The sequence below is a fragment of the Tenrec ecaudatus genome, chromosome 9, assembly GCF_050624435.1.
Source record: "Tenrec ecaudatus isolate mTenEca1 chromosome 9, mTenEca1.hap1, whole genome shotgun sequence".
Lineage (NCBI taxonomy): Eukaryota > Metazoa > Chordata > Mammalia > Afrosoricida > Tenrecidae > Tenrec > Tenrec ecaudatus.
Genome location: NC_134538.1, coordinates 147,352,937 through 147,379,079, shown reverse-complemented (window position 1 = coordinate 147,379,079; position 26,143 = coordinate 147,352,937). Strand labels below are relative to the sequence as shown.

The 26,143-nt window shown below is 47.4% G+C and overlaps 1 protein-coding gene across 1 annotated transcript in view; it reads right to left on the bottom strand.

The window, feature by feature from the left end:
* Positions 1–26,143, bottom strand: part of SND1 (staphylococcal nuclease and tudor domain containing 1) — a 484,534-nt gene that overhangs the window by 314,302 nt on the left and 144,089 nt on the right. The window contains exon 11 of the mRNA XM_075558633.1: positions 6,146–6,235. Within this exon, the coding sequence (XP_075414748.1) occupies positions 6,146–6,235 (90 nt within the window). The remainder of the gene's footprint in view (positions 1–6,145; positions 6,236–26,143) is intronic.

The following is a 26,143-nucleotide window of genomic DNA, read 5'->3' as shown; positions in this document are numbered from 1 at the left end:
CTACAAGTTCCTATTTCTTTATGAAAATAGATACACAATCAAGATGAGGGGAAATTAAGACAATGTGAAGATACAGGTCTTCATGAGTTCCGTGGGCCTACCTCCTCAATAAATGACAGCCTGGGCCTTTAAGATGGAAGAGGCCTTGAAAATGAGGAGGGTCTGGTGCACGACAGACTGACTGGCAGGAACATCAAACCAAAGCAGCCACCAATTACAAATGAGCCCATTCTCCCAGAATCAGCTCAGAAGTCAGAGGGTTGCATTCCACATACCCGAGGCATGAACAGCCCTGGGGGCTGCCAATCTGGCTCACCAGGTCACAGGAAGCCAGAACAGGGAGCACAGACGACCCACCAGTGCCAGACAGACTGCAGTCTGAAATGAAAAGGCATTCGCTCGCTGCTTCCGGTGGGGCAGAATGCCGGTTCCTTTTCTGCAGCCTTATCCGGTACACCGGCTCTCCTCGCTCTTTACTGCAGCACTTTTCCCAGTTGATTCTGTGGAAATTTGTTGAGCACCTACTATGTACCATAAACTACTTGGTCCTGGGGGCAGTGAACAAAACAGGTGTGAAATCCCATCTCGAACTCTTAACAAACAAAGAAGACACTACAGTAAATATATTCTGAACAGATAAGCTCTGAAATGAATGATCACAGGTTGTGAAAGCAATGTCCAGGCTAAGTTACTGGAAGGGAGCGGCCCGGGAAGACTTCCTCCATGAAGCCGCATTTAACTTGGTCTGGAGAATAAGTAGAAGGCAGGTAGGGGCAAGGGAACTAAAAGAGGCCAGGGATTTCCAAGTGGAAGCAACTCTAAGGGCAGCAGCCCGGAGGTGGAGAGAAACTAACAAGTGTTGGTGAGGATGTGGAGAAATCAAATCTTCAACCACACTGTAAGAACATAAGGTGGTGGACCACTAGGGAAAAGTCTGGAGGTTCCTCAGAAGGTTAAATAAACATAGAATGAGTATCCGAGGCAACAGTTCCACCAGGCCTACCTGCAACCGATGGAAAAGGAACAGGGACTCAGCTACTTGGACATCACCACTCGCTGCAGCGTTGGTAACAACATCTCAAAGGTGAAAACAACCAAGTATCCAAGAAGAGATGAATGAACAATGGTATCCTTCCTAATCAGCCAGCAGGAAAAATCAAGTCCTAAAATACAGGCAAAGCTAAAAGACAAGCGGCTGCCTGTACAATGGTGGGCTGGCCGAGTGGCTGCAAGAACGGGCTCGAACCAAACAACAATCGTGAGCACGGTGCAGCAGGACCGGATAACACACCACCCGGCTACACACAGAATCCCTGTTACTGGAACCACCTCAGCAGCACCCAACAACATGGGTCACAAAGGACAAAGATGCCATCGGAAGTTTTAGAGCAGGTGACTGCACAGAGACACAGACCACAGTCCCGGTGGTATAGTGGCTACACAATGGGCAGTGATGCCCAAGGTCAGCAGTTCGAAACCGCCAGCCCTTCTGAGGGTAAAAGACGAGCGTTCTAATCCGTAACCAGACTCAGAGGCAGCTCCACCCTCGCCCTGTCCCATAGGATTGCGATGAGATTTTTGGTGGAGTTGCCAGAGGCTGTGGGGTAGGGGCAGGTGTGTTGCTGTGGCAGAGACGGGCCCCTCTGCCTCCACTCCGGAAATCATAAGTGGTGCTGGCGGCACAGCACAACATGCATAATCACTGTCGATTATTTATCTGCTTAAAAAATGGCAAACTGTAATACCATATATACTCAACTATAAGCTGACCCGAATATCAGTCGAGGCACCTAATTTTACCATAAACTGCATTAAAAGTGTTCTGGAAAACTGGGCTTATATACGAGTATATATAGGACAGCCCCCAAAAAATACCTCCCTGAAGCTCCCTTTACAAGGTGCAGAATGGAGCAAGAACTAGTGCAGAGAGAATGTGTCTGAACGCTATGAAGAACACGATAAGGAAAGTGTAAGAATGCTATAATATAGGAGTCTCCACTAGAGGTAGGGGACAAGGCAGCGGCACTTCCACGAGGAAGAGAGGTGACCTGCAGCAGCAGGCCTTCGAGGGGCACTGGAGCGAAGGGGGGAAGGAGCAGGGGGCTGGTGGCGTGCCCAGAGCACTGGAGGGTTCGGCTCTGTGACGGAAGGCAGTGAGCTCGGTTTGGCTTATGCAGATTTCTGGGCCTGCTCCAAAGTCTTCCACAGCCCAGAGAACACAGGATCCCTTGGACTGATAAGAGAACAGCAATCTGAAGCCATCAGGATGTGAAGGAACTCACATGATTCAAAGCCCTACACCTTTCCAAATGCCTGCACATGGTAGCAAAACTGCCTGATATTAAGTGCCAAATAGAAAATAAAAGGTCAGTCAGTCTGGCCACAAACCACTCTTGGTTTGTCACATTGCTGTGGCTTGCATGTTGTTTGATGTTGAAGCTATGCCAGTGGTATTTTATTTTATTTTCACTCATTTATTTTCCCCTCCCCTCCCACCGATATTTTAAATGGCTGCAAGGTTACCCAAGGCGGCCGGGTCACATGTGAAAGGTTGGTCATGGAAAACCTCAGGTATAGTGGCAATGCCTAGTCGGATATAGTCTGCGACGGTGAGCGCCTCCGCCTGGAGGACAGAACAAATCCGAGGGGGGAAGAGCTGCCTCCCTGCGGCCGCAACAACGGGTGCAAACACTACAGACAGGGCAGTGTTTCCTCCTGGTGCACAGAGGCTGCTAGGAGTCGGACACGGCTCATCTGCACCCATCCACAAAAGGAAACAAAACAAACCAAGTGGCATGAAAATTACACAAAGGCAGCCATTTGCTTACAAATAAGTCACAGGCCAAATACTTGTTTACTGAGCAGAAATGGTGGCAAAACAAGCATAGGAAAGCCAGCGATAGGACAGCCTTGGCCCGAGCTGCCATTCACAGCTTTGTGAAGCGTCTGTCCACTCCAGACCCTAGAATTACCTCTGCTCCACCACTTCTGACCCCTGAATTGTACACACAAATTCCAACTTTGAACACAATGGTTCCCATGGTGATAGAAAGTCTGCAATTAAGAGACAGAAGTTAAAGGAGAGATGCATTTGTCTTCTGTAAAATGCTGTGTTGGTTGCACAAAGAGAAAAAAAACATTTTTATGCTTTTTATATACTTAGATATTATAGGCGATGATTGGGAAAATTCCAATAAAGATTCCACGGAGAGCAAAATCACTTAGGCACATGAACGCCGGCTTCACTAAGCAGCAAAAGTGAAAAGAGAAACAACTCCACACAGAAAGAAATGGCTCCAGCTGGGAGGCCCTGCTCTTTCGGAAGTGCAGTCTCATCCAGCTCTGCCCCACACCTTCGGGAGCACTGCACGACGGGAGGGACTTCACTCCTACTACGGCAGGCCGTGAAGAAGAACTCCTGAGGAAACGGGCCAGAATGTTCTTAAGCAAAAGCATACCCTACTCAAGGACTGAGGGAAGGAAAAGATGGTTTATGTAGGGAACAGTACTCTACACCAGGCAGGCTGGCAGCTCAGGCGGCTCCTGAGACACCCGTAGGATCCACAGGTGGGAGCAGAGGTGTATGCAACTAACTCTCTCTCTCTCTCTCTCTCTCTCTCTCTCTCTCTCTCTCTCTCTCTCTCTCTCTCTCTCACTGTAGAAGCTGAAGCCCTGGCGCTACACTAACCATCTACCCGGCAGATTCGTGCCAGGGATTGAACAGGCACAGGTCCGGGTCAGCAGAAGGAATGCACAGGCTAGGGGGAAATGCCTCACTTCGGTTGCCACTCCAAGTGGCTGTGTCCTTACTTGTCCTTAATGAATCACCACCAGGGTTAAGAAAACAAAACAAAAACAGAGCTGGTTCTGAGCCTATTTGGAAGCAACACAAGGAGGCAAAAACAAACCCCACACCCGCCTGGTATCTGACAATACATGGCAGGCAGCCACCACCCTGGATCTCCTGCAACCCCCGAAGGACAGGGCAGGCCTCAGGCCCCAGTTTGCATGTGAGGAAACATAGGCTTGACGAAGGGCGGGGTTTTCCTAGTCAGGACATCTGGCTAGAGTTCAATCTTGGGAGTAAATCAAAACGCAAACTTCTACAGCTGGACTAGAGACCGCCAGGTGCAGCAGAGCCCCTGAGAAGCGGTCAGTCATTTCCGTGTTCTTAATGCCCCTCAACAATGTCCTAGTATGGATTCTCTGGGATGGTCAGAGAACTGACAGGCTGCCCTCGTCAGCTACCATGCACACGGTGCACTCTCGGTGCCTCTTAATCACCATGTGCCATGCTGAACAGCTGGGAAGGGAATTGGCAGAAATGTGTGCTGATGTGCTAGCCACCCCCCGGAGGCAGCAACTGCCCTGCCTGCTGCTCCCGGAAGCCATGGCGCCCGGGCGTTTGCTGTCAAGAGTTGATGGGCCCAGAAAACAGCAAGGGGCTTCAGGTGGGGAGTCAGGGAAGGCTGTTTGCATCAGGAATACTCCGGGGAGCAGAGCTGAGCTGAGCTGCATCCACTCCTGACTCGCCCCCTGAGGGGGGAGATGCGGGGCTCATCAACTCCGACCCGGACACAGGAACCAGTGAGGGGAGATTTACTCCAGAAGGACCTCTGAGGCCAGCCCTTTTACTGCCAGCGGGGAGGGGGGGGGGCGCTGTACGAGAGCAGGGCCCTGGGCTGGACTTCCAAGACAGCTCAGCAGCTGCAGCAACCACCTGTGACCCTGGAGACAAAACAGGATCGGAGTTTGGCACCTTTTGCAGAAACCAGTTGGAGGCGGGAGCTGCTCCTTTCAAAGCACGGCTTCCAGAAGAAACCTGCCCTTGGGAGGGAATTCTTTGTTTGTCTGGACTCGGTTGTTTATGAGGCAGTAAACGAGTGATGTGATATCAACTTGGTGCGATAGAGATGTCAGACTTGAGAGGAGATAACAGGAGATGGAGAACTGGAAAGAGGCTGAAAGCCACCCTTTGCACCACACATCATGAATGAAAACAGCCGTCTGTCAAGTTTTATACAATGACAAATGAGCCTCCTCTCTGAAGGGACGGGCAGAGGCAAGCCTCACTGTGCAGAATCCAGCGTGGTTTCCTGGTCTCAAGATGGGTAACCTCATCTCATGCCCACCCCCAATACCTTCTGCCGCCAGTTCTCATCCTCGCCGCTGTGGCATGTAATCAAGCTGGCGCAGTTACAGTGAGGACACTTGACTGTAGCATCAAAGGCAGAGCCTTACTTACGGAACCTGTCGCACATTGCTACAAGTGGAACACTCTGCATTGCGATGGGGTCAGATGGCCCTACCTTTCCAAAGATAAAGGAAAAATAATAACCCCAACATGGGATCTTTCCCTTAGAATCGCAACAAAGCAAAGTAAGCAAGAGACGCTCAAGTCCTCCCTCAACAGAGGTTCCTCAATTACTATCCATGAAACCGGCTCCTTCATTTCCTTTGTTTACCCAGGGGAGGGGGGGGGAGAGGAGGGGGTGCTGCTCAGAGACTCACTACCAGCCGCTCAGAAAGGCAAAGCCTGCCGCAAGTCACTGAACACAAGGAATGCCTTTGGAGCCTCCAGGCAGCCGTGCGTGAGAAAGTCAACATGGTGCACAACACTCTCCCACAGACTTGCCTCCGGTCCCTTCCCCTGCAGTGTGGGCCAAGGGGAATTGTACCGCCTGAAGCAGAAGCAGGCACACGGAGCTTGGGCTTGAGCCAGCATGCTTCTTGCTCCCCGTGCAGCTCTCCGGAAGGTGAAAGCAGCAGCCGCCCCACCTGCCCAGCAAACCCCATTGCTCTCAGCTGTAAATGGAGGCGGCTGGAGAGAAGAGGAAGCCAAGGGGAAGGCGCTTGGGGTGATAAGCAATGATTGAATTGGAATTGAGCCTCCACCCAGGAAAGAACATGCTGGAGAGAGCTCTAGCAATCACACTGGTTAGGGCCCCAATTTAAACCTCTCCCGAGGGGCACCAGCACCTGACACCCAGATGCACCTCTCTTCAAGCAAAGTCACCTGGCCAGACTGGCCTGACGATGGTGTGTGGGGGGCCCTGGGACCCCATCACGGGTAAAGGGCCCTTTACCCGGTTCCAAGAGTCCCTCCACGAGAGGAGATAAGCCGGCAAGCTCTGTCACCACTTACCTTCTTCCCAATCAGCTTCTTTCGAAGGAATTCCCGGGCCTCGAACATGTAGGGAATGTCATACAGGGGACGTAGCTTCTTGTTCTTATCCTAAAAGCAGAATAAAGTATCACATCAAAGAAGAGGCAATAGCCAATGAACACACCAGCCACATGAGCTACTGGACCTCATCTCACACCCATTCTCTACCTATAGGATCAGTGGATTGATTTGTTTATTTGTTTGTTTGTTTCACACCCTGGCTCAAAAAATAAGTACTGCAACGCGCAATACTTCAAATTGGAAATCCCCCTAAACACTCGTCCCAGGGAGACATCCGTATAAACTGGAGCCCAGAAGAAGCTTCAGCAAGCCTGGTGGCACAATGTTGAAGTGTAGCTTCGTATTTCCCAGGGCGGATGACACCTCTGCCTAGTGGGCATGGGAACCATCCAGGAGGCTACAGAGTAGATGCATACATTTTATCGTGGATTGAGGGCTATAGTACAAAAGTGCTTCACTGTCCTTCGTTTTTGAAAGGGGGCAGTAGGTCAAATAAGTTTGGGAGCCTAGAGTTTAGATATTCCTTAAAAGGCCACCGGTTCAAACCAACTAGTTGTTCTGCAGGAGAAAGATGTGGCAGCTGCTACCATAAAGATGACCACCTGGACATCCGATGGATGAGTTCTACTCTATTCTGTAGGTTCACTAAGCATGTCAATCAACTCATAAGCCTTTAATGACCACCTACCAATTATCAGCTACCTTGAAAGCATTCTGTAAATACCTAAGTTCTAACAGACGAAAAAGTCTGGCCACCTAACATGGCATTTACTGTATAGAGTTGTGTATGAGCCAAGTTTTTCAGCACATTTTTAATGCAGTTTTTGTGGTAAAATGAGGTGCCTCGGTTGATATTTAGGTCAGCTTATACTCGGGTATATACGGTAACAACTTGAAGAATCCAACAAAAGCAAGATTAGTTTGCAACACAGAGCGGTTTGGATTAAGTGTTAAATTATGTGACTAGGGACTGGACGTAATAAGAGTTTGGGAAAGTAGAAAAAAATAAGTTCTGAGGACACAGGAAATAAGTTCCCTGACAAGATGGGACTTTAAATATGAGTTTGAGGATAGACAGGAGCTAGAAAGAAAATTATGCAGTTGGGTAAACACAACACATACAAATAGAACAAGTAAAAGAGAGGCTGGGGAAAATATATCAATACACACACATTTCATTATTTGTCACATGGACCCCTGGCTCCTCCCAAAAGACATACTGCTTTAAGCACTGTAGGTCTGAGATGACGGGAGAGGCTAGAGGACGATGACAGGCAGGAGAGGGGATAGGCACTAAAGGGGTGTGAGTCCGATGTTGCGCAATGAATTAATAGGAACTGACAAGTGAGTGGATCAAGGGGATACAAGAGGAGAGATACAAGATTCTGAGTCATGACAGGCATGAAAAGTCGAGAGGGCTGCCTCTTGGTAGGGGTGTCTAGGATGGAGGATGCTACAGGAAATGAGGAGAATGTGGCCCTTTTAATGTCTTCAATGTCTCTGTCCCAATAAAATAAAGCTCTAGGACAGTGGTTCTCAACCTTCCTACTGCCGCGACCCTAACACAGTTCCTCGTGTGTGGTGACCCCGCCCCCAAGCATAAAATTATTTCGTTGCAACTTCACCATTATCATCCACCTGACTTCTCCTTTATCTGGATTAAAAGGGGAGGGGGGACAGAGGGAAGGGGCACCACCATCATTCCAAACCTCCTGTAAGAAGACAACCGCACCTAAGGGAATGAAGGGCAATGTCCACTCCTTCCCTCGATGGTACATGTGTAGAAATTCAAGGTCCACAGGAACAACTGGGCTGCCAGGCTATCCCCACAGTCCTGAGGTATCATGATCACTGGCCTACACGATATCAGTTTTTCTGATAACTAAGACCCTAACCATGAGAATTCCCCAGATTAACCATAACCCGTTATGATCCACACAGGTAAACAGAAATTCCAGAGCATGCAATTGTGCTCACATGGAACCTCTACAGAGATCAAGATGCATTCTTTAAAAAAAAAAAAAGGAATATTGCATAGTTTAAAATGAGGAAATGTATGGGTCAGGGTTGCATCCTTTCCCATACTGATTCAATCCATGTGCTGAGCAAATAATCTTAAAAGCCAGACAACAGGAAGACAACAATGAAGGCATCAAAACTGGAGGAGCCCCATTAGCAACCTGCTCTCTGCAAATGGCACAACCTTGCTTGATGAAAAGTGAGGAGGATTTGCAGTACTTATCGAACAAGCACTTACTGCCTAGAGCCTTGTGTATGGATTACACCTCACAAATATGACAATCCTTACAACTAGACCAAGGTCAATAATCCCATGATAAACCGAAGACCAAGGTCAATAATCCCACGATAAAAGATAAACGGGGATGACATTAGAGCTGTCATTTTACTTGGACCCACAATCAACGCTCTTGGAGGTGGTAGTCAAGAAATCAACGACATTGTGCAATGGGCAAATCTGCTGCCAAAGACTTCCTAAACTATTACAGAGAAAATTTGTCACTTTGAAGATTAATGTGCATCTGATCCAAGCCATGGGATTTTTAATAGCCTCATATCTATGTAAGAGGTAATCAATCAATAATGAAAGAGCTGAGGCGTTTGGATTATGATGTTGGCAAAGAATACTGAAAGCATCATGGAATGCCAGAAAAACATACAAATGTATTGGAGGAAGTACAACCAGAAGGCTCCTTAGAAGTGAGGAGGGCAAGACTTCTTCCCATCTATGGACATATTATCAGGAAGGGCCCATCCCTGGAAAAGAACATGATTGATGAAGTAGAGAAAGCCTCTCAATAAGAAAGATCGATTGACACAGTGGCTACAACAAGGAGTTAAAACATAGGGGAGTGTTTCATGAGGTCACTGTGAAGTGAACCTGACTCCAGGACATTGAACAACAGACTGGAGACTCTTCAAACAGAAGAAGCATAACTTTTCTTATTAGAGGAATTAATAAGGAAAAAAGAACACGTGGGAGGTGTCATGTCAGAAAGGAAAGGAGACAACTCACGGGACAGGGGAGCAGGATTAAGGAGCTTTACAAACGCCTTGGAAGCCAAATGACAGCAGCTCCCAGCTCGGAAGACTTGAGTAACAAGTTCATTGTTTCCACTGTGAAGCTAAATGACTCTTTATTGAGGAGTCAAGTGAAACCGAAAAACTCTAAAATCAAGTTTATGTTGACTCTCAATAAAAGAGAGAACATTTGATGGGTAAAACTTGCTGGGTATCAGTAATGAAAGTATTTTTAATAAAGACAAAAATCAATGGTTATCAGAATCGCCCTCAGGAATAAAGTGGTACCGATGTATTTCTCGTCTCCAAGCAATAGAAGACAATCCGTTTACAAAGTAGCTGTGCAATGACACAGCCCAAGTGAAGAGCATTTTAAAAATGAATTGAACAAAAATATCGACATCTACCTTACGTAACTTTGTAATTTGCCACAGAACTTGAATTTCTGATTCTTACCATTTTCTGTGAGATCACACATAGATTTAAGAGAAGGCACGTTGCCTGGGGGTCTAACACTAGGAAAGACAGGAAAGAAAGACAGTTCCAGCATGCATCCCAGTAAAGGATGAGGGAAGAACACCTGAGTGCACGGAACTGGCTGTCAAAACAAGAGTCAGTTCTGAAAACACTCCCACAGGAGGGGGCCACGCCAAAATATCCTCAAAAGAATGAAAGAAAATAAGTAGTACAGCAACAAACACCCCGATAAAAACAAGGTAACTGCAAGGTTGGATTGTGAGTCTCCCGTGCAGCTGACAAAGAACCAATTGCACAAGCAGAAAACAAGACGTCACAGTGGAAGCAGAATGATCTTGTTACTCAAGTCTTCAGAGCTAGGAGCTATTGACATCTGCAAACATCTTAGAAGAGAGATATCAGAAGTCCCCAAGAAACTACAAACTGAAAGCAATTCCTCCAAATTACCAGGTACATAAAAGCCTTTCAAAGCTCTGAGAGGCAATTGAGGCATGGAACGTATACTGAGAAAACAGGACTTTAGCGGAATCTTGCCTGCTAAAAGGGGTTGTCAAGTTTAGATTCTAATTTACATGGAAATATTTTTTTAAAAATAAATACAAATAGAATGGAATGCTTGCTTTATCTGGTAGGTGGATAATACACAAAAAATATGTGCTGCAATCACTGTTCATCCTGAGAGAGGACACTGGATGTAGGCCCTGCAATGACTCACATTAGCGGCAGGAGCGATAACTCCAGTCATCTGTACCTCGCACCAGTTTGGGAGGGAGCCCCAACACCCACATCTCGGCATCTGAAGCGACTCTTGGTTGGTCTCACTTCACCAGTGACAGTGGCCCTTGCCCATGTGGGGAGAATGTTAGGGGCTCCAATCATGTCCTTTCCCTCAACATCTGCTCAGGTCTACTCTTAAAATTTTCAGGAAAGAAATTTAATGATCTTGGGATAGGGCAAGATTTCTGAAACCAGGCTAAAGAAACACAAATTACTGTAAAAAGGGCGAAGAATGTGGCTCCACTCAGATTTTAAAAGCTCCCACTGGGCAGGCATCATGAACACCACGAAAAGGCACAGGCTGTTGGCAACTGATAAAGAAAAGGTAGGACAGGGTGAAAGGAAACAGGGGTGGGGGCCAAAGTACTAGAAGTGATCAGAGAGGGCTCACTGGAAAAGCATCTTGTAAGAACAACGCCAAGGCATCCCAGGATGCAGTGATTAGGAAGAAAGGTCGTGAGAACAGACCCCGCAAAGACCTGGTGATTCGGAACCAACCACACAGCAGCACACAACAAACAGCAGCTCAATTTTTGTTAGGCTCACATCCCCCCAGAGGTTCTTCAGGAAAAGACCTGTTGATTTGAGTCTAAATGATGTGTACACATGGGGTCCATTTCAAACCAATTCAATAGCCACTGGCACAGGTGGAAAAGACGCGTATGGAAGCAGACTCTGCTAGGTGGGAGATATCGTGGGAGTCAGCAGATGACACAATCTTGCTTGCTGAAAGTAAGGAGGAGCTGAAGCTGTGCCGATGAACATCAAAGACTGCAGCCTTCAGAATGGACATTGGCACGGACAACGCAAACCAAAATCCTCACACCTGAGCCAATATATTAGCATAGTGATAAATGGAGAAAAGACGGAAGTTGTTGAGGATTCCATCTTGTTTGGATGCAGAACCAATGCTCCTGGAAGCGACAGTCAAGAAATCAATTGGACTGCAGGAGCTGCTTCTTCTTCTTTTTTTATTTTTTAACAAGCTGCTTTAAAGCAAGGATGTCTCTTTCTCACTAGAGTGCCTGACCCAAGCCCTGGTATTATCACCTGATGTGCATGTGAAAGCTGGACATTTTGGATCAGGAAGACTGCAGACGCATTGATGCAGTTGAACTATGGGGTTGGGAAGAATATGGAAAGTACCATGAACTTGAGCCAACAAACCAATCTGCCTTCGGGGAAGTACAGCCAGATGATGCTTAGCATCGGTGTTATCAAGAGAGATCCGCCCCTGGAAATGAACTTTGCTCTTGGTAAAGTACAAGGGCATGGAAAAGGAGGAAGACTATTAAAAAGACAGACTGATGGAGTGGTTGCAGCCATGGGAGTGGGGCAAGGCTAAGTTTTATTCTGTTGTACACTGTCCTCAAAGCCACCTAAAAACAAGCGAGAAGCAGCATTACTGAGCAGGGATCACAAGTTGAAGAAAGATACACATGATGCCCTGTGAAATACAGGCTATAAATAGACATAAGCAATATGCTGTTAGTTATAAAGCTGCATAAGTAGCAATGAATAAGAATACACAGAAATGAAAGAGCAGATCAATGTAACTGACGTGGATTGAGTAAAAGAAAGAAATAGAGAGAAAGCAATGGGGCTGGGGAGGCAAGCACTCAACTGTGATGCTTTCTCAGTTAAAGGGGAGGAAAGGTTCTGAAGCAAACACAGTACAAACTCACAGCTAAACAGGAGGCCAGAGGCTTATTATATTATTCTATACATTTAGGGAGGTTTTCTAAGCCAAAAATATTTAGGGAAAGAAACCCCCAAACCTTGTTTGGCCACCTCTCCCTGTCTCTCACAATGTCACATACCTTACTTTTATTCCTCTCTGCAAAAGAGTAGCTGGCCATTTCCTTCCAAGAAATACATTCAATTGCCATCTTTTACACACACACACACACACACACACACACACACACACACACCCTCACGCTCACAGCTGGCCATTTCCTTCCAAGAAATACATTCAATTGCCATCTTTTACACACACACACACACACACACACACACAGACACACCCCACCTCACGCTCACAGCTGGCCATTTCCTTCCAAGAAATACATTCAATTGCCATCTTTTACACAGACACACACAGACACACACACACACACCCTCACGCTCACAGCTGGCCATTTCCTTCCAAGAAATATATTCAATTGCCATCTTTTACACACACACACACCCTCACGCTCACAGCTGGCCATTTCCTTCCAAGAAATACATTCAATTGCCATCTTTTACACACACACACACACACACACACACACACACACACCTCAAGCTCACAGCTGTAGCCTTTAGAGGTAGAGGGAATCATTACCTCTGAAAACGCCCTCACGCAAACAGGGTCAAAAACAACTTTGATTTTGTTTTTGTTTTTAAAGGAAACTCAAACTATAACACAGTAATTAATGTCGCCACGTAGAATTAAACGGCAGGAAGATCTGAAAACTGGCTGGTGAATTAAAATGTAAAAACCAACAGACATGATCAAATTAAAATGGATAAGATTTCAAACAGTAAATAATGGGCCAGTCCCAAGTGGCCCTGCCAGGAATGGCATTTAAAACAAACAAAGGCTCCAATTTCCATTTGAATGATAGACTTAGAACAGGTACATTACTACTGCCCTGGTTATATTTACAATCAGGAGCCTCAGTTCCCTAGACAGCCAGGAGACTAGACAGAGGAGGACAGCCCCTGCTTTACTGTCTTTAACACATCCAGTGCCCCCCCCAGGTCCCCCCACCCCAACACACAACACACACACACACACACACACACACACACACACACACAGTAAAAGGCAGATTTTTTCCCCCCTAGTGGAGAAAGCTACACGTCAGCAGCTGATGACAGGTTTGAACTTGCTTGGAATCTTCGGGGTGATCTCGGTCTTTCAGTATTCTGAAACGTCTATACAGATAACTTGGAACATTTTAGTAAACATGAAAATCAAGACTCCCAAATACTCCTCAAGCTCCACTCTTAGAAAACTGGGAGTGGATTCAGAGAAACTGAGTGGAGCAACCTGCTCTTACCAGGGCATGCTGGAATCTGGGCATCCAACTCCCCCTCCCTGTCCAGACAGCCAATGGTCAGGCGGCCCAGACGAGCCATGGTGACAGCAGAAAGGGAGAGGAAGTGGCAATTCCAAGAAGCAGTCCAGTTATAAATGTTTCCTGGCGACCTCCCAGGATCAGAACTGTTCCATGGGATCTGAAGAGGAAGAAGTGCAGCCAGGACTTGTGTCCTTGAAGGGACTGGCCCCTATCTGGATGCACAGCATCTGAGTCTAATCCATAGGAACTTGCACACACCAAAGTGAAGGCCATTCTCAAGACCATCATGTAAGGAGAGAATAAAAAAACAAAAAACCTCTGACTCCTGAGAATGCTCTTCTACTCAATTACACTAGCTACTATGATCGCTTCCAGAAGGACTTGCTATTTATTGCTCAGATGCAGTAAGGTTGGAGCAAGGAAAATGGAGAGAGGGGGAGAAAGAGGTCAAGCACTGGGTCTTTCCCCTCCTACCACCAGGTCAAGACTTGCAGAATAAATAGTTTAAAGGCTCAGAGGGCTCCAACACCATTATCCAACTAACAATCGGCACGGGGTCCTTTCACGTGGCTGCCAAGTGCTTCAGCGGGCACGGGCGAAAGTAGAAAAAAAGAAGAGCACCACCCCTCACCGGCCCACTGCCAAAGAAAGCGGGCTGGCAAGTGAGACGCTGTGGCAGCAGCAGATAGCCGCTCTTAGACCCAGAGAAGAAAGCTGAACACACAAAAGGCTCGGGGGTCCTGCCTAGTCTCCCTTCCCCTGCCCAGAGAGGGCTTCCCACAGGACCAGAGCAAACGTCTGAACATAGAGACTCTGCTCCCAGGTGGGAGAAGAGCACAGTCTCTGCCCCCTTGCCCAGCAGAACAGTAAGGAGTCAGCAGGCAAAACTGGGATGATGAGGCCGAGAGGACCTCGGGCCCTGAAGAGAACAAAGCTCAGGTTCAGTCCCTCCTGTAGGCACCGATGACAAGGGCTGGCAGGGACCCTTGAAGCCCAACATCCCTTGAGCACCTAATGGAAACAAATGAGCAGCTTGTTGCTAATTAATGGTGTCATTCTTGCCTCGGTTTCCCCTTAAGGACCAGCGATGTCAAAACCACCTGTGAGTTTGATGGGAACACCAAGCAAAATTATTTCGAAACCTTATACACATTAGAAACGAGTTAAATCTGCTAGGACAAGCGATGGCCAATCTTAGTTCACAGTCAAGGAGCACTTAAGCAGTGTGAGCTCCCTGGGAAAGCCAAATCTACTCTTTCGTGTTGCCAAGAAGCAAAGCTACTTGGCTGAGTTAAGTTTTACAACATCGAGCAGGGAGGTTAACAAGAGCTAAAATGTCAGGCGACAGAGGAGATAAGACGAAGTTACAGGAAGTTCCTGTGCTAATGTAATGGTGGTCTGCCTGGTATGGCCCCTGTTTAATTACTCACAGGCAGACCTTATCTCCTCTGCTGGCCTCCAGTGGGAAGATCTACAAGCGAGAGAGGCGAGGGAGCAGCAGCAAGTACCTAGCCGAGTGCCCGGTGCTGACCAGGGCGAAGGCACTGAGAGGGCAGCTTCCCTGAAGGAAGGGAGTTGGAAAGCTCCGACAGCAGCCTGGGAGCACGGGAATGAAACGAACACCCCAGGACAGAAAGCTGAGTGGGGCTGGGGTGGGAGCAGTGTCACCTTAACTTCCTGCCATGGTGCAAACACGCAGCCCACGAACATGGCCCCCGCAGTCTGCCCACTCCTCAAAACAGAGGAGTTGCAACAAGGAAAAAAGATGTTAGGGAGTAAAGATGGGCAATCTTCTGGATGAAGACCCCCATGCAGCATGGCCTCCAGGGTGCCTGCAAGCACTGACGTGACGGCAGTCATCCCCATAGTTTCTCTGTACCACAGTGAGGAAGACCCGAATTTACAAACCCAGCCATCGGCATGTGCTCTTTCGCTCTGGCTACAGAAGGGGGCTTCAGAAAGTCGGAAAAGGGTGGGGGTTGGGGGGAGAATGGAATTGAAAAATAATGGGTTTGTTTTTGTCCCCCATGAACTCTTTCAAGCCCCTTCATAATAACTGACTAAATGAATCCTATTACATGTGATCAAGACCACAGTGGCCGCAATCTATTGTTCTGAGCTGATCAACATCTGAACACGTACAGTCGCAGGCAAAGTTCAAGTGTAGCTGGGCTGTTAGGCTGAAAATATCTCAAGGCTGTACGCTATTAAACTGCAATGCAAAACAGGGTAATTTCCTAACAGAATCAATGACTAGTGGAGTAAACACCCTTGGGTGGAGGGCTGTGATAAGCCAGTGGGGCTTGGACAGAAATGCCTGGCAATTCACATCTGAAACCCCAGCCCTGGGGACCCCGGTGGGGCACAATTCTTCTCTGGACAGTAACCGGTTTCATATCTTTCCATTCCTTAGTGCAGAGTGAAGAATATCAGCTTCTCCCAAAAAAATCACATGAGCTAAAAACTAAGCCAAGAGAGGCTGCTCATTTAATATTTAGAGGGTACACAGTGTGTGTGTGTGTGTGTGTGTGTGTGTTCAAGGACAGTGCAAAACTATAGTGCCTTACCTGTGTTCTAGAAAAGAATAATCTACAATATCAACAGGCATGAAATTCGGCTGGCTGAAACCTAATCATCTTCTGCAGTTCAAGAGGAGAAATTTTTTAAAAACCATAATTCTCGTCTTGGTAGAGGGCTTCGTTCTATGCAGCTAATAGTTCCGAAGATCAGTTCCAGAGGTAAATCGATGCTAAAATGGGAAAATCCTTTTTCGGAAAGGACACACACAATCTACAAATAAGAGACCAGAGAAGAAAGAAAGAGGGGAGCACAGAGCAGGGACACCCCCCCTCCAAGAGGAGAGCAGGCTTGGAGGCCTGCAAGGTAACGAACGGTGTCCACGTGAGGCGGCGTATATCATATCACATCGGGCTCTGCCCTCCTGGCACTCGGCCCCCTTGCACAGGAAGCTCATAATTAACCAGTTGGCCCCAAATCATGTTTTCTAGTAATGGGGAACTCTTCCCTCGTATCCCTTCCCCTTCACACCCAGGCTAAAAATGGAGTGCTGGTGCCCTCAGAAGAGACAGCCCCGTTACTTAACACGCAGGCGACCAGCCAGATGAAACCCATCCAGCAGCGAGGGCCCACAAGCCCTCCCACAGCTCTCCGAGGGGAGGCAGGAACGCGAGGAGAAGAAAATAAATCTCGTACAATGGGAAACCAATTTTCTCTTTAACAGACAGCAGGGCCGGGGGAGCCCATTCAGCAGAGAATATTACTTTGCTTCTTTGTGCGCATCTTTTCTTTCTTGCGCCATATTAAAATACAATAACAATTATTAAAGTTAAGAGAAGATGATACTGTGGGCCTGTGGCTGTCAATGCAGCCGGCTTTCCAGTCACTTTGGTGCAAGACTGCCAGCCGTTTGGAAAAGCGGGGCTGAGCAATGGAGGCGCCCCCGTGGAGGGGGTCCGTCTCCCTGTGCAGGCAGGGACAGGGCCCCGCCTGGCTGCTGTAGCACTCCACTGTCTGAGGCCGGCTGGCCACACACAAGCACCACCACAGTTTGACTGTCTTCTGCGACAGTCCCTGGCTGGGAAGGTGTTTGTCTTCCAGAATTGCCTCTGCTGCCTGGATCACCCGGAACCCCGGCGGTGAATGCGGGCAAATGAAGTTAAGAGAACTGCAAGCGGTGCGTCCAGCCAGGCTCGGTACCCAGCTGGCAAGGCAACTGCATTACCTGAGTGCAGGCCGCTCTGGCTGTGCCCAGAGAAGCCCTTGGCAGGCCGGCAGCCAGACCTAAGACCGGCTGACAATTCACCAGGGCACACTGCCCGTGAGCAAGTAAACTCAGGCTTCAGTGTCCGTGACCAATTTCATGGGGCGCTGCACCACACCCCAGGTGAACTGTGTAAGCACAATTAAGCCCGTGCACCTTCGAGTCTAAGCACCACCCGGAAGCACACTCAGCTGTCTACCTCGTGGCTAAGCGGACAGGCGGGGAGAAGACGGGACAGGAAGTGAAAGACCTGTCACCACAGCCATCTGTGTTTAAGGGGGATGACTAGAGACAGGGGTGAGCCTCGGTCTGGATGCTATCTGCTCTCCTGTTTTATTCTCCCAGACATGGACAGACTACGACCTTGAGTTGGGCCTGATGGCAACATTCCGACGTCAATCTCCACCCCGGCCTGCGCGGCACCCCTTCCCACGGAGGGCTGGCTCCACTCAACGCTCCTAAACCCTTCAGGAGACAAAGCACAGCCCACTAACCATGTGAGCACCCACTGCATACTTGGCACGTTGAATGTCTTCATTCAAAACCCCAAAACAACCCACTAACGCGGCAAGTACTGACTTTTCTTCTTAAGGATGAAAGAAGAAGGCCAAGAACACACGTGGAGGAGCAAGAGACCAAAGACCTGCCTCGCCTGAGAGCCCAAGCCAGTCTCTCTGTATCACCTGCCTCTCAATTGATTACACTGGCGAGAAGGGCTGAGCCCTTACCCTCCACACCCACTTCCCCAGACACTTGGGAAGGTCACCCACTGCTGAGGTGAGCCGTATGCCCTTCAGAGCTCTCTGCCCAGGGAGAGGCAAGATGAGTTGGACACACCAGGTGGGCTACTTTATTGCCACTCAGTTCCACACTGGAAAATTCTACGTTGTGATGCTGGGGTGGAGCTTAGGCAAATCCATCGCTGCTTTGCTAGCTGCCCCCCATTAAGCTCTGCCAATGGGGGTAGATGCTGGACTGGACAGCGAGGGGAGGAAGAAGGGATGCATCTTTTCTACTGCGGCCAGCTTCGTCACAGCAACGCCTCTTGCATCAACCAACAGCTGACTCCATGAGTACTAGCAGTTGCCTCGTTCGTCCTTTCCCCACGCGCCCAGTCTCACCACACCTCCCCAGAGGAACCAGGCCCTCCCGGGAGGTCTGAGACCCAGCCCATTGGGGAGCGTCAAGTCACAAGCATCAGTGGGACAGACCACAGAGCCTCGTCCCAAGGGATCCATCCTCCATGTTTCTAAATTCCGGTTTATTGGTCCTCCAGCCCCTCAGGGTGGCAGGTGCTGCTAAGAGCTAATAATAGTTCCATGCCACTGCGGGGTCCTCTTTTCAGTCTTATCACTATTAATAATTGCTTGTGGTCAATTCTCTCTGTTAAACTAACCTGGTATGCTTTCTATCTGTGGACTGCATCCCAGACACTAGGCAGAAGCATCTTCTCTTATCGAAGTGAACCAAGAAAACTGCAACCACCAGAGCGTAGCACCCCAGGTCACTTGAGAGCTAACAATTCTCTCCTGAGAGAATGCAGTGTCTTACCCACACCAGCCCACCTCTGCTTGGCAACCTCACAGGTGCACAAAAGACCCAACAAAACTAAGAGTCTTCATAGTTAAAACGTGGCAGCAGAGAGAGGTAGGGAAGATTTAACAATGGAAAAACAAAGCACCCTCGAAAACAAAGAAAAGACTTTCAAGAGGTGCGGGTCTAATCCACAAATTCTCTAAGATATAAAAACTAGACAGGAAGAGCACACTCTAGCCCATAATATTGTTTTCTAATGGAGATATGCTTTCAAACATTCTCATGGGGAGTGAATCACTTTGTGGTTTCCAAACCCAACCACAGCGAGGCTCCATTCATTCATGATTTCTTAAATCAGAAACATAGTAAAGACAGAAAAAGAAGAATTGGCTTCAACGTGCCAAAGTGGTTACTGCAATACAAAAAGAGGGAGGTGAATATACAGAGGAGTCATGGGGATAGCAAAACTCACAGGAAACCAGAAACACCAGCAACGCCTCATGTTTTTACTGCAGCAATGTGGAAAAAAGGAAAAAGACCTCAGGTTGGTTCTTACATATCTGGCCATGCAACATTCCTTATTGGACTTCTTGTTGGGCGCCATCAAGTCAGTTCTGTCTCAGACCAACCGTAGGTGCAACAGGACAAACTGCCTGGCCATGCATCCTGCGCAATTGTCTTATGCCCGAGCCCATTGTTGTAGCCACTGTCTCCATCCATCTCCTGAGGGCTGTCCTCTCTTCACTGCCCCTCTACTTTAGCAAGCAGGAAGTTCTTTTTCAAGGACTGGTCCCTCCTGATAACATGCCCACAGTACGTAAGACAACGTCTCACTATTCATCCATCTAAGGAGCATTCTATTCTGGCTGTACTTCTTTAAGACAGATTGGGGGGAGGGGTCCTATTGGCAGTACATGTTATTTTCAATATTCTTCACCCAGCACCATAATTCAAATGTATCAATTCTTCTTTGATCTTCCCTTATTCAATGTCCAATTTTCACAATTAAAAGGACCATGGATTGGGTCTGGTGTACCTTAGTCCTCAAAGTAACATCCTTGCTCTTGAACTGTTTGTAATCTCAGTAGTGTCTTAGAAAAGTCAATTTATAAGAACTGATTTGCTCATTCAAGAAAATATCATGAATTCTTTAGACAGGGAGATGCAACAGGATGCTTATCAAAGTCAAATTCCAAGGTCAGGTTTGAAGAGTTTTCACCTATGATCTTGATCTTTGGTTGCCTCCTAAAAGTGATCATGTTGTTACTATTTCTAGACATAAACAAACATGCTAACCAGTTCTGGTCCCTACAATTAAATTCCAGATAGCCAGATTCCTGAACAAGCCCCATGACACAATCTTCAGTCCTTTTGAAATGCTATTTCCTCTGCCTCAACGTGACTACTGACCACAGATAACAATTTCGTCTTCTAAATGCCAAACCTGCCAGGCGTGCTGAAATGCCACCCCCTCTGAGCACTCTAATCAGGCAGCCACTCGCGGCCCCTCTGACTCATGTCCCTGGAGAAGCTGCTCATGTCCCAGAGGTGGTTGGGAGTCATTCTGGATCAGAAACAGCACCGTACTCACCTTCTTGATACCAATGTGCCCGTTTAATCCTCAAAACATTTCCACAAGGTCAGCAGTGCTAACGTGACCCGTACAGATGCAGACAGAGCGCTCACACTGGTAAGCACGCTTCACCGAGGCCACACGGGTAGAAAATGGCAGGGTCAAAAAATTAGCACGTATCTGGCTTACTCCCACGGGCACTGGATTCTGAGACTAGCCGTCTCACAACACTACGGCACCTCTGAAAGCTGGAGCAAGAGGCAAGCCAGCGCTGCAGTGCTTTCCAAGCGCTGACTTCTTCACATTCCCAGGGTGGAGGTCAGGCAGGGCAAAGACAAGGAAACGAGCGAGTCCTGCGCACTCCCCAGGAAGCGGCCCCTCTGGGAAGACCCAGCCAAGGTGACCTACTCACCCAGAACCCAAGCTCTGTCCCACCACACAATCACAAGAATGCCGAGGCCCCTAGCTGAATGTGAAAATAAAACCAGGCCAGGGTCACAGCTAATGAGAAGCCAGAACATCCTGCCACTGAGCTACAAGACGTTCACCGAATAAATCTTACACATCTGAAGACAACCCAAGACTGGAAGTTACTGGACAAAACTAACAAAGAACACTTCAGAGCTGTCAGCCTAAAACTCTACTATCACCACCTCCATGCTTCCTCCAACTATGGTACAGTCATCAGGATTTGTAAAAGGATTAAACAAGTGAAAAGGCTACATTAGTAAAACCCCAGTAATTGCTTCCTCAACAGTTGGGCCCATTGTCACTGACTGCTGAGATAACTCCTCTCTTTGTACCTTGATTCATTTTATTGATTGAATTTTGATCAAAGCGAAGAGCACAGCAAAGGATGAAGGGTCAACAGCCTCATGAAATGGGGACTCAGAAGAAGTGGGTCAGTATGATGCCAGGCCCCCAAAAAGCCCTCGTGTCCACCCAGCAAGTAGATGACTGGATTCCAGGGAGAACCGGCACGCCTTTTCTTTCACCTTTCACCACTCGTCCTGAGAAGCTGAGCTGCACCCTTTGTGTGGTGGGGGCACTGCCCCAAACTGCGGACCACCGACGTTTGGGCAGCAAGACAGACATTTGGAGCTTCATGATGTAAGTCCGAAAGCCATCACCATATGGAAGAGTGTTTTCTACAATAGAGAGAACTGGATAGTTCCTTCATTTTCACACACACACACACACACACACACACACACACACACACACACACACACTCTCTCTTCAATTTTTGTCTCACACTAATTATAAACTCAGATTTAATCAGACCAGACTCAAGTTTATGCATGCATAATTTATGAATTTCAAAAATGGTTTGCCAATCGATTTGAGTAACTATGGGTTGTGTTTAAGCTTCTTAACAGAATTAATATACTGACACAAAATGGATAGAACTATAAATCTATCATTAACAGTGGATCGCCATGGGCTACTTCTTGGCAGTAGTTTGCTGCCTGAGCTTGCATGGCCCAGTTGAGGGAGGGTGGGGGGGGAACAGGCAAAGAGGCAGAATGTTGGGAGCACAGGGGAAAGGGGTGCATAGAAAGACCACCCCTCAAATTCACCTAGCAAGTGTGAAGTAATTATTTTATTTTTTTAATATTTTTTTGTAATTAAAAAAAATTACATTGAAAAACAATAGTATAGTTTTATATAGAAAGTATTGTTACTAAAAATAAAAGTGTCCCTGTTCTAAAGAGAGGGAAAAGTTCAAAGGAGAAGTATGCCTTCCACAAGGACGGGGCTTGGAAACAGACACTGTGTTGTGGTCAGAGCAGAGAGAAGGGTCATGTGTGCTTTATGAGAAGATGCTGTAATGGATGACCAATCAATTGCTACTCATTCACAACCATCCAGCTGATTCAGACTCATAGCAACACTATCGGACAGAATAGAATTGCCCCTTTGGGTTCCTGAGACCTGTAAATCCTTACAGGAATAATAGCCTCATCATTCTCCTGAGGCGTGGCTGGCAGGTTCAAACCACTGACCATGTGGTTAAGCAGCCCAATGCGAAAACCCACTATGCCACCATAGCACCTTGTTCAAATGCTACAGAGTTGTACAGAAGTATGGCCCACCTGCCTGACAGGTGGGCAGGTCAAACTCTAAGGGCAACCACAAAGCAAAAAAGGGCAGCAGAATCAGGATACCAGTGATCCAAGGGTTCTTTCTAGAAGAAGGATATGACTACAGAATCCAAGCATTCCAAGAGGACACAAGGACGGCAGTGTGCCCACCAAAGGCGTCTGTGTTAGTCTGGGTACTTTAGAGAAACCAATCCACAGAAACTCATGTATAAGAGAGAGTTTTATATAAAGGTTAAGTGTGCATCAAGAATATATCCCAACACAGTGCTGTCCAAGCCCACAAGTCCAACATTAACCCATATGTCCAACACCAATCCACAAAGTCCTCCTCCATTTCACAAAACGGATGCAATGATGCCAACTGCAGGAGGAAACCCAAGTCAGTGAATGTGTAAGCATCTCAGCACTGGTAGGGGTTTCAACACGGCTGATCCAGCACCCAGGGCTGCATCGGGGTAGGTCCATGCAGCTTCTCCTTGGGGATGTCTTGCAGGAAGCCAGCCTTGCAAGCTGAAGCAGGGAACTGCTAAGGCAGCTGCACCCTGGCCCAACTATCTCAAAACAAGAGACCTGAAAAGTAGAAAGGTGAGGCTCATTGAGCCATTTATCCCTCCACCCAGCAATTAGTCCCACGTGTTTATTGGCCAGGTTGGCACAACAAACTAACTCAGTGGCAATCAATGTAGTAAGAGTAGTGGCAGCCAGATTGTGGTGGGTCGAGAGGCTGGCAAAATGGGGTGTTCAGAACAAAGGAGGCTACTATATTTGGGTTCGTTTTTCTTTTAACAAGAGAAAAATTCACTTCATTGAATGAATAAATTAAGATGTAAAAGGAGGGACAGGAGGTGAGCTCATTTCTGTCAAATCAATACAGAAAGGCTTGATTATGAATGATTCATACATATTCTCCTCCATGCCCTGCTAATTGCAAACTGTATGCTCTGGGAACTATGCGTTTGTCTACAACAGGGATTTAAACTTCTTCATCTCTGTAGCCCCCAGCACCCAGTACTGGGTCTGACATATGGCACATGCTCAATTAATGTTTGTTGAATAAAATTATTTAATTTCTCTCGGCTTCGATTTCCTCTTCTCTTAAAAAAATAATAAGTGCTGAATGTAAGATGCTGTTCCTTCTAGCTTTCAATGTCCACCGGTCTGTGAATGTCACATAAAATGGGCCAATGCCTTGAATATGTGCCCTGTTGTAGCATCCACATCCAACCAAGGGCGGGTGAATATCAAGGCCCGCCAGTCTTCTAGGTAATCTGAGAACTCAGGGTAGGCCAGGATCCTCCTTGGAGGTGGAAATATCATCATGAAATCAAGTGACACAGCGGAAATAAAAGGCAGATCACTTCGGAAAATGTTTTGATGGGTGGAACTCACTTGCCCTCCCCTCCCCCCACGTAACTGCCAGTCTGAACAGATTCCAGCGCAACTTGACGACCTTAAAAATATACAAGGACCCTTTACAAGCTCATTTTTAAACATCCAAAGGTAATAAATCTGCAACTGTGAAAATGCCTTATGTCTTCTGGGCTTAAACTGTTTAAGTTTTAATTCCAAATTGGGATCTAGAGAGGCAGGAAGGAAAGGGCAGAAAGAAGGGAAGTGGGATTGGTCCCTGGGTCTGCAGGGAGCGGGCAGGAAGGAAGGCTAACCAAATGAACTCAGCAATCAAATAACCAGCCTTGCTATTGCCACAAGGCGCCACGGGGGCTACAAAACTGCTGTGAAAACTACAAGTACCAGGAAAACGCCTCCCTGGCATGGACCACCACCACCACCACCCCAGATCAACTACTCAGGGTGGGGAGGGGAGCAACAATCAGATAGAGCTAGTATTTCTTCAGGTGTAGTCAAAGGTATTGACCTATCACTACGAGCAAACCACCCCCCTTCACCCCTCCCACCCCTACCCCCACCACCACTGACAGGTAGATGGATTCCGGACATAGGGAGTTGTCTACACCAAATGCCGGTCCTGAACAAAAATCAGCTGACCCTGCCAGACTAACAGGGTTGGGAAGGAATCAGACACCCTAATTAAACACCTATGGGAAAATCCAGAACTGGGCATATGCAGACCCGGGGCCACCTAGGCCTAGGTGGAAGCCAACCTGGGCACACCCACATTAGGCACCAACAATATTACATCACACAGATGGTTGCTTAACCTCAGCCAATAGGTCTATGAGTATCCTCAACCACGCCCACACCCCCAAGAGGGGATAGGAGGGGATACATAGGCTGAGGGCAAGTGGAACCTGGGCTCTTGTTCAGATGCTCTCTTGGAGTGTGTGTGGGGGGATTGTTCCCATGTGAGAGGGGCATGCATGCGCCCTCCCAGGGCGCCACTCTCTTGGGATTTTTTTGTGCTGTTAGTTCCACATTCCGGTATTCCTTCCCCTTGGGGTTTTTGCGCTCTCCTCAAGTGGCCTTCTTCAGTGGCGAACTCTTGCAGGATCTCTAAGCGGCCCTGCATGCTTTACAGAGGGAGCATGTACTCTGAGACCGTAATGCCCGAAACTTCCCTTTCCCTCATGAAAGTTATTTGAATTCCAAAAGTGCTTCTGCCATGTGAATCCCTTCAGCCTTGAGAAGCACGGGCCGAGGGAAACCACCGCAGAATCCTACCACCACCACCACTTTCACTCAACCTGCACATCGTCCTGACCTGTTCTAGCACACCTCTTCACCTGCAAAAGTCAAACTAGAATCATAAACCAACTGGTGCCATCCAAATGGGGTGAAAGTAGAATGAGGATCAAACTTGGATCTACTCCCAGGCAATAGCTAAATTACATGTTTAGCAACAAAATTCGTGCCTGAGATCATTTTCTAAGAAGATGGATTCCATCACTGAATGGTGCTATGTCGCGCTCTCACTTGCTAGATTATATCACTCTGTTCTACCTCTTTTCTTCGTACATGGATCTGCAAACGTGCAGGGGGCACCGTTGTGTTGATCAATCCAAAATGGATACAAGCGGCATTACAGAAAATATTTCTCTGTGCATCAGAACTGTTTCTTTACACGGTGAGCTTCTCAGAGCATCTAACACAAAAATTGATCTACTAACAGTGACTTGTATTTGCAGCATCCGAGACATTATAGTTAAAAGATAAACCTTTTCCTGTTGAGCCCGCAATACTTTTAAAATACATCTTTGTAAATTCAGCAGATTATCATTATTTAATTTAGGATCAATAAAAAATAAAGCGTTCTAGCGGAAAGAAGATATAAAGGCACCCTTCCTAATGCCGCAACCCTTTAATACAGTTCCTCATGATGTGGTGACCCCACCCAAAAATAAAATTATTTTTGTTGCTACTTCATAACTACAATTTTACTACAGTTATGAATTGGGCTAACCCGTGAAAGGGTCAGTAGATCCCCCCCAAAGGGGTCTCGACCCACAGGTTAAGAACCACAGAATAAAAGATGAAGCAAACACCTTCCCACAGTGTCCATGATTATGGAGAATGTCTCTCCCCACTCCAGCTGAGTGGTGGGCCAGCAGACTTGGTAAAAGTGTCCAAATATCTCCACAGGGAAAGAGGGGTCAGACTTCAACCCAGTGCTCCAAGATG